At 38.1% G+C, this 14,796-nt stretch overlaps 1 protein-coding gene across 2 annotated transcripts; it reads right to left on the bottom strand.

Annotated features, from left to right (window-relative positions):
• Nucleotides 1–1,322: 1,322 nt before the first annotated feature.
• On the bottom strand, nt 1,323–10,418 carry LOC134419079 (uncharacterized). 2 transcript variants are annotated; one of them, XM_063158051.1, is made up of 5 exons: nt 10,250–10,418; nt 7,982–8,311; nt 6,500–6,610; nt 5,519–5,652; nt 1,323–2,706 (listed from the first exon to the last, which is right to left on the bottom strand). In XM_063158051.1, exons 1-5 carry the CDS (start codon nt 10,302–10,304, stop codon nt 2,527–2,529), a joined length of 810 nt encoding a protein of 269 aa, XP_063014121.1. In that variant the 5' UTR covers nt 10,305–10,418; the 3' UTR covers nt 1,323–2,526. The 2 variants fall into 2 exon arrangements, with proteins under 2 accessions (XP_063014121.1, XP_063014119.1); XM_063158049.1 differs by having other exon boundaries at nt 6,500–6,613.
• Nucleotides 10,419–14,796: the final 4,378 nt, after the last annotated feature.

A 14,796-nucleotide genomic window follows, 5' to 3' on the forward strand; every position in this document is an offset into this window, starting at 1 on the left:
TTATTAGACAGATGCCTTCATTATATTCTCATCAGCTAAACAGACAGTTAAAACTGAGATCATACTGCATGCTAGAACGTGACCTGAGGTTAATTACAGAGTGCTGGTTTTGTTTTAAAGCTAACAAAACAGCCAAGAAGAATTAAGACACAGAAGGATTTATTGCTTCCCAAGTGGCACAGAAGCAGGGAAGTTAATATATTTGAGGCAGAGGTGTCAAAAGCTGGAGCTCTAAAAATACTCTGCTGGCTCATAGCCACCACTGTCAGCCACAGATAAAAATAGGTCATGATAAATTGGGTGTAGTCTTCTACACATGTTGGAAATGACCATGTTAACATACAAAATGTGTGCAGCTGTTAAGAAGGCAGCATTCTTTGCTGCTAGGAGCCACATTTAATCAAATTGTAATGAAAATAAGATTTGAAGACTATTATGCTGTGGTTTTCTTTAACATTGTTCCTGCAAACTGTAAATCTCATTGTGATTAAACAGAAAAGTAAGCAGCAGTATATAGAAAGACCAAAATTTACTGCACCCACTTACAGCTCTCGTGCATAACTGAGAGCTTCCTTGGACAGGGACTTGGGCTGAAGGTCGCCATTTTATAGATTATGACTTTCTTGTGTGGCAAACAAAGTTACAGGGTTTGGGGGAATCCAGGGCAGCCCCATATCTGATCCTTAAAGGAATATGGCACATGACAGAGTTTCACCATGCAGTAAGGGAAATGGATCTGTAATAGTGAGTTTCAGGGCAAATCCCACCAGGATTTTAAAACACCTGAACTTTAAAAAGAGAAAAAGAATGTTATTTTGCTTTATTCAATTTACACATATGTCGCAGACATTTTTTCACAGAAATCCTTTCTTTCAGATTTCTGTGTCTTCTAGAAGGCTGAAGCCTCAAAAGAGAACATAAACAATTATTATCAACTGCTAAAGAATGCAACAGAAGCATCTATTTTAATTAGTGATTAGTTCATGTTCTATGTTTATAATTAAGGGCCAATCACCAGTGCAAGCTAAAAGACTAAGTCCTTAAACACAACTTTGTTATAAATTCTTTCTATCTATTCTTAGCTAGCCTAGCTGCTCTGCAAACCTCTCTCTATATTCTATTTAGTATAGTCTTAATGTATTATATCTTATATTAAATAAATACAGCCTTCTGATTCAAGAAACAAAATTCACCGTCTCTCTCTCACCAGCTGGGACCCACACAAGTGCAGTAATACACATAGGTCCCATAAGATGTAACAGTTTCTCTCATACAAGACATAATCACAGAGCACTGATTACAGTCTGGTTGAGACAGCAGCATATTTATTGCAGTAGGGAATTCAGGGGAGGTTACAGAGTAATCCAGGAAAGAGGATCCAGAGTGAGACCCAGCTGAGTTACAGTGATTTGGGAGGTAGCTTTGTGAACTGCAGTCAGTACAGCAGAGACTGAGCCACACCATGAGCCGTGCTGCGTGGCCACAAAGATTTCATTAACAACATTTAGGAGGAAGCCAGTCACACATTTAGACTACACAAGCAGTTTTTAAGGGCTCTGGGAAAGCTGGATTGTGTCTATTGCACTGTCCAGGTACAAGCTGGACAAAAATTTCAAGCAGTGAAGTTGTTTCTACCTGCACTGATGGGAAGATGTTCTAACCTCCAGCTAAGCTCTGAAAAAAGCATTAACAGAAGATGACATAACCCTGGTACATAAACACATTCACATTTCAGATATCCACTCTTAGCATTCAGCAGCCCTTGGACAACTGCCATTAGCTTTGCTGTCAAAACTTTTCCCCCGTGTTCTGACCTTGGAAGCCAGTTTCTCCTTAATTTTTTCAACTTTGGTTTTTCTTCAGTGATTATTTTAAAAGTTTTAAAGCTGGCAAAAGTGGAACAAGCACTACCATCCCTATCTCCTCCAAGCACAGCCCTCCTCAATCAGTTAGACAATGATTATACATTTTATATATATATATATATATGTATATATCTTCATTTCAATCTATTATTTCATTGTGTGCAGGAGATTTCTTTCTCTGGAAGACTTTTCCTAGTTTGTGAATTAATTAACACTAACAGTCCCTTTAGATATAACAGGAATATAATTCTTTCTGGCATACCTCTCTGTCTATAATGTGGTCAGAACTGATGACAGTTTCAGAGCTCAGACTCCATGCATTTTTGTCTCCATCATCTCCTATTTATCCATGGGTTTCCTGAAGCAATGCTTGTGTTGAGAGAATGTTGCTCAGTCCAGAAGTTTTTTTCAAAGTGTGGTAAAGAGAGAATTTCTGGAGACCAGAGGAATAGCTGAAGACAGTCTGCTAGATGACATATCCTCCCAATTCAGACTCCTTAGAATATTTTGTTAGTGACAAAACATTCAAAAACTGCTTAGAGCCAACTGTTTTTCTTCTGTATTGTCCCACTGACAAGCTTTTGACAGGAAACACGTAATCCATCTTGCAGCAGCAAATTATCGTATTTTTCAGTTTCATAGTTATTTAGCCATATTTTGTTCAGTTCTGAATGTCAAAGTAGATGGTAGATCCTTGTCTCATTCTAGACTTTTCAGCTGCCCTAGTTTGTGGGATTTGCTCATCTTCTCCATTAGACACAATAGATGCAGCGGATTTGTCATCTTTTCTTCCTGATTCATTGCATAAAATTTCAAGTGATTCATAAAGCAAAGACACAGCCTTAAAAAGCAAAGACAATGTCAGTCAAGACTTTTACCCATAAAGTAGATGTAAAATGAACTTTTACCCATAACACAGCACAGCCCTTGGAAACACAAAGGAACATAGGCCATGAAGTTACAATCACAGAGGAAATGAATGTTTCCGTATTAATGTTGAAAGGAAAAGCTTTCCTATGTTCAGATTCAATTCTCTTTTTTAATTAGGCAGCAGGCACAAAATACTTTTTAGAATACTAAAGATGTCAAGTTCAGATCAGATTCTATGAAAACTGAAATGGAAAATGTTTTTACCCCCTTAATCTTTTAACTCTGATATTTCCAAAAAACTCCATCATACTCTTCCCTCTGGATGGATGCTCTTTTGATGCAGTAAACTAGCACACTGCTGTGGTATTCAGATGCTCTTCTGGACAGTGCAAAACTCATCCTATTCCTAAACATACATAGGTAAGTTCTTTAGCAAAATATGAGAATTAAAGATCTGCCTGAAATGTACACAAAGACCTATTCCCACAGGTATATAAAATCAAATTCTCGAGCTGAGATGGCATCAGTGAGTAAATGGGTGGAAGTCATGAAGAAGTGGCTTTTTGCCTTCACACTTACATGCTGCTATGGGGGTTTGCTGTCTGTGTTCTGATGAACCATACTCAGCACAGAGAGGTTCTGCCAGACAAATGTCAAACAGTAGCCATGGTAGGGATGGCCAACCAAGCTGGATCACAATTCTGTGTGTTTTGAACAACCAGAACTCCCCAGTCAGGAGTGAGCATTATACACACTACCAGGAGCTGGAAGTTTGTATTAATGGTACAAAAGTGCTTAGATTTTGGCTGGAACCTGCAGAACTAGATGAAAAAATCATCAACTGCACTGGGAACTCCCTCAAAGGCCAAATTCCCCTGCAGCTGGCAGAACTGTCTGGGAAACACTCCCTGAGCATCTCAACTGAGGAAACATGGGATGATTCTCCAGAGAGAGACAAGTGCTACAGGAGCCAGTTTTGCCATGAGGATGCTCACTCCCAGGTTAAGTTACCTTGGGTACTTGCATCTATGTGTTGTCACCTGACCTAATTGCTCAGTGTTGCTGCGACATATAATACTGAGCAATAAAATAGGTGACAATAAAATCCATGGCTCGATTCAATTTCTGTGTTACAGGATTGCCTTTTCAACACCAAGAACTGTAAAAAAAGCACGAGGCTGTAAACAGTCTTGCAGAGGCAGATACAACCTTCATGTTCACTGTTCTAGAAATGATGCCCAAACCAACTCAGAATATTCACCAAATTTCCAAACATGAAAAGTGTACATTATGTTAAAAACCAGTGTGAGACTAGTTTTTCCCAAGTAAGTAGAGACTTTGTCACAATCAGAAAAAAAAATTTAAATTAAGGTGATAGTGTTCTGCAATACAATTGAAAGGTAGTAAGTGAAATTTCAGAGATACCATAATATTTGTTCATCTCTACTGGCTTAATTTGTTTGAAATGTGGTGTCCATACACACTGTATGCACTGGCTTTACTAACCCACTGGATATCTTGAATGATTTATAACATCCAATTATGCTTGAACATTTAAAAAGATTACACTATGAAACAACTCTTTCTGCTTTCACTAAAATAGCAAAAAGGTCTGTTACATGAAGGGAAATACTAGACCTATGCCATGACACATTCCTGTGGCTGGTAGTTGCTAAATTTTAAAGCATCTGCAGAAGATTTTTATTGCATTGACACATCCTCTGGAGCAGTCTTATCCACACAAATCCTGAGCAGTAACTGGCTACTAATGAACTTTTCACTCAGCACCCCCTAGGATGCTTGTTTTCTCATTCTCAACTTCATTTTCCTACATCTTCATTAAATATTAACAAGCAGAAGAGTAATCCCTTCATAGCTAGTAATTAGAATAATCTATTACTATGACCAGACCATATTATGACTTGTATTCTTGTAATTTTCTACTATGATATGTCCAGTAAAAGCAAGTCCCTTAGCTTCAGTGGCAATCTACTTACAGAAAATGAATTTTCCCAGGAATTTTATTTTTCTTAGAGCAATGACTATTGCTCAGTTAAAGATGGATATTACTGTTTCACTACCTGCATACTGATATTTTCTCTTGCCATGACCACAGTACCAATGTGACCAGATCAAGGCTGCAGCCAGGTTTTCTTTCAGGAGAACCTGGGAATCTGTAAGCTCAATAACTGTACTTGTGACCATGGGCTTGAACATTTTTCATCTCTTCAGTGTGACTTGCCCAAGTCTCTCCTGCTGATTGCAATGAAAACTGTGCCTGCCTATGCAAGGGTTAAATCAGGGCTTCTTTCCCTTGCCTAATTTATGTTTCAATGTAATTAAAAGATGAATAATTGCATGGGAAAAGTAGCTTGCCAGAAATCTGCTACCTGCTCTCAGCAAGTGTTGCCTGCTCTAATGATCCCATGAGCTGAAGCTGGTCCAAGCCCCTTGAGCTTGGTACACAATTACACATAAAGGGACTTTCTTGCCACTTTTAACTTCTCCTATGCTTCTTTCTTTCACTCAGTCTTTATATTGATATTTGCTGCCCTTTTCTCCAGATAATCTTGGAGTGTTATTAACAATAATAACAGATTTCAACACTTTCCTACTACATAAATATCCCTCTTCTTATTTCTCAGTCTGGTTTTTTTTGCTTTAAACCTTTTTCCTGTGTAGGAAGATGCTGCCCTAGGAAAAGCGGGTTCTGGTGTGCTTTCTCCCCAGTGCCTCATTTTGAAAACCCTCTCATAACATGAGTCTTTTTATAAACCTCTTACCCATTCAGCAGAATTAGGTGATGAGTTTTCCTCAGCTGCTTCCCTGGTGGGTTCATCTCTCCCATGAAGCTCTTCCACCTCGACTCTCTGCTCCTGCTCGTGCCCTCCTGTCAGCACAGGAAGCTGTGCAGCACCTTGTAAAAGCCAAGCTCCAGTCAGTGCTTGCTTACTGCCCATGTGCAGAGTCACACCTGTACTCTGCCAGAGCTCAATAAGCTCCAAAATGGAGAGTGCAGAGCTCTTGTACAAATAGTCTTAATGACAGGAACTAGAGTGGTATTCTGGCTGTAAATGAAATTAGCTGAAAACAGCCCAAACAGTTACTTAAGAGGCTGCCTTAGATTATCTCACTGATCTGAGCCCTCTGCTCACAGCTGCCCTACATTTATATTTGGCCTGCACCCTTGTCATTCACCATTATCTTCCTGTGACTTCTTCCATCCTTAAAGTTGTAGATTTTGAAAAACACCCCCAAACCCAACAATAGCAAAAAAACCAAATGAACAAACAAAACTGCCCTCCTAAACCCCTCTCCCAACTCAAATTAATAATTAATTAGAAAGAAATCACAGCCTGAAAAAAAACAGAACTATGTGTTCAAGGCAGGGTCTTTCATATGTCACTTCCAGTTGTCACTACCAGGAATAAGAGACTGTGATGCAGAGCTAAGTTCTGGCTCCCCACTTTTTCAGTCAGAAATCAGCAAGAAATTATCAGAACTGATATCCTTGAACACCCTAGCCATGTCAAGATCTTCAGTTTAAGTGATGACTCTCCTTAAAAGGTAAATAATGAAAGCAAGTGGCTGCAAGAGCCCTCACCTGAACTACGAGCTCTGATCCTCCTGTCAGCTCGAGATGCCTCAGCAAAGCAGGACCAGGTGAGCAAATTATACACTGAAACACCCCCTCAGTGCACCTCTCCAGACATCTCAAACCAAACCCATAACTTATTTGTGCTAATGGAAATACTGTAACTCACCAGATAGGGTGGAGTGCTTTTTCTTTCTGTAGAAAAGATACAAGCTTCCCACTGCCGCTAAAAAAGGAAGGGTGGCCCATGATTCCAAATATCTCCTTTTCAGTGAGTAAGCTGCTGCAATTATAAATTTTAAACAAGTGATGTACTGGTCAGAGATAAAATAAAAGATCAATATCACAGCAAAAGAAAAGGCAGATAAAATTAAAAATTATTTCAAGAGTGAATTAGGTACAAGGTCACTTTCCCATCCCTAAGGGATGTATGCCTGATGAACAATAACATCAGTACCTCCTACAGCTCCTGCAGATTCACATTCCCCCTCCCCACAGTATTTAACACAACTCTTTTCTGCTTGTACTTGACCAAGCAAGAGATCAGATTTCCTAAATCATTTTAGGACATTAAAACACTGTAAAAGAGTTAAGCTAATCTACATTAAATTTCCACCATTTTGAACGCTACTTCATTGATTCTCTGGCACTGGTATTTTATAAATCTTTGATAATTTTTGTGTTTCCCTTTGAACCAGCTGACCCACGGTATAAAATACTGTACAAAACTGGAGTGTACTGCAGGATTGGAAAGGCTTCCTGTGACTTGAGCAGTTAGCAAGACAGTGATGTTTGGTAATGCCAAAGGTCTAAATCTAGTCCCCTAGTTCTTCTCTGCATTTGAGGGGTATAAAGAGAGCTGAAGATCAGCATCTTCCAGAACTGGTGCATAATGTCTTCAGCTAGTTGTATAAAAGAAGTGAGGTAAATTGTCTTCTGCGTGTCTCACATTGTATTAATAATTTAAGGGTAAACAGATATCACTCCTATTGCTGAAAATTTTAGTTGTGTGTGAATACTAATTGCATTCACGATTTTCAACGCTTAACTCAGAATTGGGACCTTAAACTGCTCCCCTGTAAAAGTTAGCATGTGACTTTGGTAAAACAAGGAGACATAGCGCGTATAAAACAACTAGCCACAACAATTTTATGGACACAAATCCATACAGGGCCCATACTGCTCCATCATCCATATTGATTTATTTCCCACTTTTCATTAAGAACTTGTAATAAAAAATTAAAATGTTTAGTAAAGGTTACAGATAACTGAGCAGGGTAACCTTGTGATCACTGCAGCCCCCTGTAACAACCCAGCAGATTCACTCAGTGTCTCACACCCAACTGTGGCTGGGTCTCGTGTGAAACACACAGCTCATGCACAGCATTTCTGTAAACCTTAGGTAATAATTCCTATCAGCAAACCCTTATGGAGGAAAACAAACACTACACAGGAGATATTAAGGCAGAGAGTTTAAGTCAATTGTCATTAAAAGTTGTTCAGGCCCTCTTTGTGTTTGTCTCTTTCACCCAGAGGATCCAAAGTGTTGAGAAAGGAAGGTGGGATGGGAAGGAAATGCATAAAATACTTCAAACTGCAGAATCTTTCTGATGAAAAGTGGAACGGCACACACATGTTCTTGCCAGCCTACCTTTCTCTTCAACAATCACCATTGTCCCATTTCCACGTAGTTTCTTAAAGAAAGGTATTTCAATAGTGATTTCACAGTAGTAAAATCCAGTGTCATTTACATTGGCGGATTTGATGATGAGCACATCCTTGTTTTCACGGGTGATGTTGGACAAATAGAGAACTTTTGATGATATACGTTCAGTGATGTTCACTTTATTAACAAAATACCAGCATGCTCTACACCTCTCAACAGCTTTTCCCCAAATACAGGAGATTTCTGTGTAGTCTCCAACTGATAGATTTATATTTGTTGGTTCTTGGATGATTCTTAAATTATTGGGATCTGTAGCTATGGAGAAATACACATAGATTTAAAAGGTAAAACAACAAAGACATGTCATTAAAGCTGTATTTACAAGAAATACTTTAAATATTACAGAAGTGTTTAAGTATTAAAATAAACATTTAAAAAAACAATTAATACTGTAAAATCATTATGACATTAATTTCAAGCTTACTATTCACTTCTCCCTTGAATGACAGCAATTGTTTTCTGGCTAAAGTAAACTTTTAATCTGATGTGTTAAAGTCCTCTATCATTGTTTGTGTGCAATAAATGAAGATTTTCTGCATGTTTGCTGATAAACATATTTTAATTTTCAAGAAAAAGCTTTATAAAAAGAGATTGAGTCTGAAGCATATTAAACACTCTCTGTCAGATAAAGAAAAAACAAAAGGAGTAATTCAGAACGATTCATGAGTCAATAGTGAAAAACTCATCAAGGTTAAAGAAAAAGACAATGCAATTTTTGTCCCTATGTAGGAGTTCTTGTCCTGCACTGTTTCTAATGAATGACAAGTGTACAGCATTTTTGAAGTGGTTTTTTTCATTTGGCCATTAAGTACTTGCTGACAAGCAGTTTATAACATAAAATTCAGCTCCTTCATTTAATAAGAGAAGCCACACAGATCCCTGTTCTCTCATGGGGTCTCTTGTCTGGCTTCTAAGAAAAGGCTGACTTGGACTGTATCAGTAGAAATCAAACTTTTTGTTCCTTCCTGCAGCATGCAAAGTAAGTGATACATGGGACATTGTGCAATATATGTACAAAACATTTTCTTCTAAAGTGAAACCACTGTGTGGGTATCAGATAACTCTTTTTACATTCTAATGGCATTGATGCTTATTACAAAACTGCTAATCCTATAAAATCTATTCCCATGACTGCTGAGACAATTATTTTCATATGCTGTATGAAGAATTATAATTCCTTTTTCCTATCCTTTACAACATTAAAGTGAAGAACTAATAATAAGAGTAAATGGCATGATTTTCTTCTAAATTTTATCCTGTTTATCACTCAGGCACCTTTCACAGCAAGACTTAACTAATTTGACAATTTTTTTCATATCTCACCCTAAAATGGCATCTGATCAGTTTTATCAAAAAGATGCAAATATTTTTTTCTATTTTTTCAATAGAAAAAGCCACACATTCATCGCAAGTAGTCAGGCAAAGTTCATCAAAGGAGTCAAGCATCTCCATCTTTACAACACTTAAAACTTGTAGAAAACATTATGGAAAGTATAGGGCTAATATAAGCAGCAGAAAAAACAAGGGAAATAATTGATGTAGTGTATAAATGACAACCTAGAAGTTGTTCAAGTTAAAGAAATAATCATGGATTTCAGGTTTTGTGTTCATTCAGTTTGTTGTTTAAAACACAGTTGTGCTATTGACAGTGCTATATTTTCATCTTTACTGTTCTTCTGAAAAATATCAGTGAAAAAAATATTTTGCTAATTTTTTAACTCCTATGGAATACCTTCAGCATTATCCACTGCAATTTGTATTGAACAAGAAATATGAATGCTCATCTGCTTTGTATTTCAGTACCTATGTGATCTAGAGAAATCCTCCTCAACACTTTAAAATTCTACATCCAGCATTTGTCATAGCAAATAATCAAGTCAGAAATCCTAAAAAGATGGTGCATACATTAACCTAACATCATTTTGGGTGTTGAAGTGTTCAATTTGTTCCTCTATGCTTTCGCTGCAACAATTTCTTTGTGAAAATGCTTTTTGATTTCTCATGCTTTTTAATCTTGCTTTCAGCATTATGAAACAACAGTTAATATTCTCCTTGTCTCACATGTGGATTTGAGGTGGATATACCATAAGTTTTTTTTTTTAAATCCAGCTCAAGAATTACAAGCAACTAACTAAAAACAAAACAACTACAACAACAAAAGAAAAACAGCCAGAAAACCAAATCAGCACTTACCTAAGCAGCCAAAACACATGGTTAAAAGAAGTTTCATTGAAGTTATGATCATCATGCAGAATTATTAGCATTTGCATCAGGCTGCCTTGGTTGAAGATCAGCAGAACACCAAATGAAAGCATGTCTAATGTGCGGCTTAACTTCCTCTCCCCTCATGTGGTGACGATGATACAACCTAAATGCAACCCAACTTTTCCTTACACTCTGTGAAACTGCTGTTTCAGAACTCAGCCATTCTATTTGAAATTAAATAATTTCTTCTTTAACATTTAAGCTGTGTTGTAACTGGTTGCTGTTCAACCTAAATTAGTCTCTCTTCTGGCATGATATAAAGGACTGGGTTTCCATGGGTGGTTTCATGACAGCATTTGCCATTGTCCTAAAATCCTTCATTTAAAAGCACTTTACAAGGTGAGGTTTCTTCAGCTGCTGTGCACTTGTCAGCAGCCTCATCCAGCCAACCAGCTGAATCTCATCCAAAGCCAGAGACAACGATTGCTCATGGTTACACTGGAGTCAAGCATTGCTGTGATCTTTCTTTACCAAACATTTCATTGCCTCCTGGCTGAAATGTTGCCTGAATTCCTCCCTCCTGGGACAAGTACTTTTGCCTTAACAGCAGCAGAGCTCCCCTGTCAGGAGCAGCAGAGGAAGACTGAGCTCCATGATCCCACTCAAAGTGGCCCCAGCATCCTGCGACACCAGAGGGGACCTTATGCTGTGCATGCAACGCATCAACCATCACCTCTGTGGGGGCAGCTGCATCAATGCAATACCAGTGCCGTGTACATTGACTAAAGCTCATTTCAGGAAGGTTATAAGCATGGGTTAAAAGAAAACAATCTACACTTACCTCATCAAGGTAAGGGTAAAACTTATTTGACATCAACTACTTAAAAATTTTCTTCAAATGCAGGTAACTGTACGTTGCTTAATATTCTCCAGCACTGATTTTTGGCTCCAACACAGAAACACTTATATGGCCTGGCCAGAGACTTTCCCTGGAAGACAAAACATTGCATTTGTTTCTTAACTTATCCATCTTATTCCATGTTTCAAATGCAGTTACCAGGCCAGAAAAAAATTGTCCTGCAAACACGTTCAGTTGGACAATGTCAGAATTGCAATGACAGAAAAAAAAAAAAAAAGATAAAAAAAGTAAATCAAATAGAACATGCTGAGAATATAAATCAGTTACATTAAAAACTTGATTAAGAATCTGTCAGCCACTAATTTCCTAGAACTAATATAAGGTTTGAGTAGCACTGGGCAGGTGCCCAGAAGCAACTGAACAACATTTTGTAAGGAAGACACAGTCACAGTTAGAGCCTAAGGCACTGACTGTTCCTTTCCAGTTATCAGTAACAAAAGCACAGTGCACCAGCTCAGCTACTTCTCTGTATCTACCTTACAGATATCATTTCAGTGATACTGAGATTGCCATGCAAAATTAAGAGGAAGAAGATAGCAAAGATAAATGTCACAAAATGCTACAGGCTAACCCCATTTCTGATGGTATCCAGCTGACCTGTTTTATCATCTTTTAGAACTAGTGAGGACATAAATACCTTTAAATTCAAATGAATAAAGGGATTCATTAAAGGAAATAATTTATATTTAAGGGTATTATTTCATTATGTAAATATTTCTCCTTGCATCCATGCTTTGGTAATACTGATCAAAGATATAGATTGCACTAAAAATTTACATACACAAAGATGCATGTGTAAATCCAAAGGAAAAACTATTTTATTTTTATTTAAATTACTGCATTTGTGAATTTAGTGTTGAGTTGCTCAGCTGGCAGCTCCAACATGCAGAATAATTTGTCTAGAAACTAGGTGCAGCTTTTTCCATAGTGCTGATAGCAGCTTGTATTTACTCTAAGTGATACTTTGGTTCTAGTCCAAAGCATCTACTGTCAGAGATGAAATGAACTAGCACACAAAAAAAAGGAGGTTGGCTGAAAGGTTTATTTTTAGCCCTGGTAACTTCTCTGTACCATTTTCCAACACAACCTCACAAACTCTCATGACAGCACTACTGAGTGGGTGGAAAAATATGGTGTCAAAATTTCTTAAGTGACCTTTGCCGCCAGGAGAAGTGTAGCACACAAAATAACTATGTGGGTCAGGAAAGCATCTACTACAGAAAGAAAAGAAATACTAATGGGATCTTTCTGCAACTCAATCATATTTAACCTTGGAAATTGCACTGATGAATTTGGATTCTCTAAACGTGTAAACTCACCCGTGTGCTGGAGATGGTTGAAGAGCAGCTGCTCAGTGCAGAGTCAGTCTCCTCCAAACACTTACCACCAATCTCTCTTCCTAAAACTTTTCTGTCACTTTCAAAGAGCACAACTTGGGACATACTGAAAATTACCTGAAACTTTTAAACAAAGAGGATCTAAACCCTCTTCCTTCTCCTTACCTATATGTCAGACTTGTTTGAGAGCTTGTCATACAAGCATTAATGAGACAGCAGATTTTTTGAGGTGCAACTGTCAGCTGGGAAAATTTATCAATAGATAGAAACAGTGAGAATTTGTGTGTAACTGAAACTAACACCAAGGCTTCCCATAGCACAAACATGCTGCACACGTGTGACTTTGTCCTCTGGTGAGAACATCACATCAACCCTCTGCCTTTTGCAGGTCCTGTCTGATCTATGGTTTGAAGTAGTATTCGAGTGGCTTGACTTCTATCAATTTTTTATGTAGCAATGCAGTATTCCTCCCCACTAGATTCATATATGTGAGGGAAGAAAAAGGATCATTAGTAAACAGGTCACTCTACTGAGATTCGAATGCCTGCAGGCTTCCATTTGCTTAGGCTGAGACTTCTCAGGAAAAAGAAGATACAATATGGAATGACATCTTCTAGCAGGAATGCCAGGCTTTTTACAGACCACAGTCTGGGATGCCTCTGGTGCAATACAAGATTTGACTCTGGCAAATTATTCCCTGACGGCCAATTGCATTGAATTAACTCCAGATAAAATATTCCTTTTTATGTTATTTTTCTTCCTTTAAATCAGAAAGCTTCCACTAATCAAAACAGAAATTCCCTCAAAGAGATGAATCAGCTGGTAATGAGGTATTCCTTCTTGTATTATCCTGTGTAAGAAGGTTTTTGTAGATCTAGTTCAATCTGCCACCTGGGAAAGCAGCATCCAAGGTAGCAGCTGTAGGATCCCTTGCTGCTTGGCCAGGACTGACCATGCAATTGCTCACTAAAGGAACAACTCAATTTTTTAAAATCTATCAATATGACTCGCTGTTACCATCACTCGTATTAGCAAACACCATTTCAATCATATCTCTGTGTAACCCATGCATTATATTCCACAGCAGAACCAAGCAGGGCATGAAGGAAGGTGTAGTATCAGTGAAAATTTCTTAGTTGAACACATTTCATTTCCCAAGTACATACACAAAGCACAATGAAAACCAGTACTGCCATCATGCTTTATTGTACCACAGTAACTTTTTAAGTGCTTCCCCTTCTGATGTTGCAGGAAAATGTTTTCCCCTGATGTAGGACAGGTTCGATTGGCACATCACTAAATATTTACAGCCATGGATGAAAAATGACCATCAGAAAATATGAAACAACCTCTCTTCATCCAATAACTGAATGTGACAGTTTCTGCAGTGATTTCAGTGAGGTGCAAAACAGGCTGTCTGCACAGAAAAGCTGACCACCAGTGCAAGTCTTCAGCAAAACTATATCCCAGTAGTATTCTAGTGTAGAGGGATAGAATATAAGAAAATAGTGTAGAAAGTAATCTTACCCCTAAGGAGTAGCAGCTGGGCCAATTATCAAAGATTAGGAACAGGCCTGACTTCAACAGGCCACAGCTGTAACCAAGGAGAAGAAGAGTGCTATAAAAGAGTGGGGTGGCTGGGTGAGAAGGGACCTGTAGTCAGTTGGCTGCTTTGTGAAGAAGAAAGTGGCACGGCTCTGAGGAGCAGCCCACACGAAAGCATCAAGAAGGTATGAAACTTTTGTGATAGGAGACAACAGTATGGAACCCATGCAATAAGATGACAACATTCTGGAAGGGCCTTTTCCACTCTTTTTTCTTTTGTTCTTGAACAATGTCTCCATGTGGAGAAAATTACTGCTGAACAGCCAAAGTAAATTAGAACAATTACCACAGTAAAATGTCATTTTTACATTATTCTAGATCTGGGACTATTAAGTGGCTGAAAATGCACCTATTCTCTTTTAAACCTCTCTATTTCCTCTTTCAGTTTTATGTTTCACTCATCAGAAATACAGCTTTGTACAGTGTTGCACCAAGCATAATTCATCATTGCTACTGCAGTGAAGTGACTGACTTGATTCTCATCTCAGCTGTGGGCATTTTCCTGGTGAATAAGCAAAACAAGTAGAGATGCCCAATGGCATGAGAACAGAGTAACATTCTACACATCCAGGTTGTCTAGAGCTAAGAACCAAAATATAAAAAAAATGCAGATTTTGGACAAAAATCAATACCAGCTCTTGGGAAAGTTAGTCACTATCTGAGTTTCCTTCTGC

Source organism: Melospiza melodia, chromosome 5, assembly GCF_035770615.1.
Source record: "Melospiza melodia melodia isolate bMelMel2 chromosome 5, bMelMel2.pri, whole genome shotgun sequence".
NCBI classification, from domain to species: domain Eukaryota; kingdom Metazoa; phylum Chordata; class Aves; order Passeriformes; family Passerellidae; genus Melospiza; species Melospiza melodia.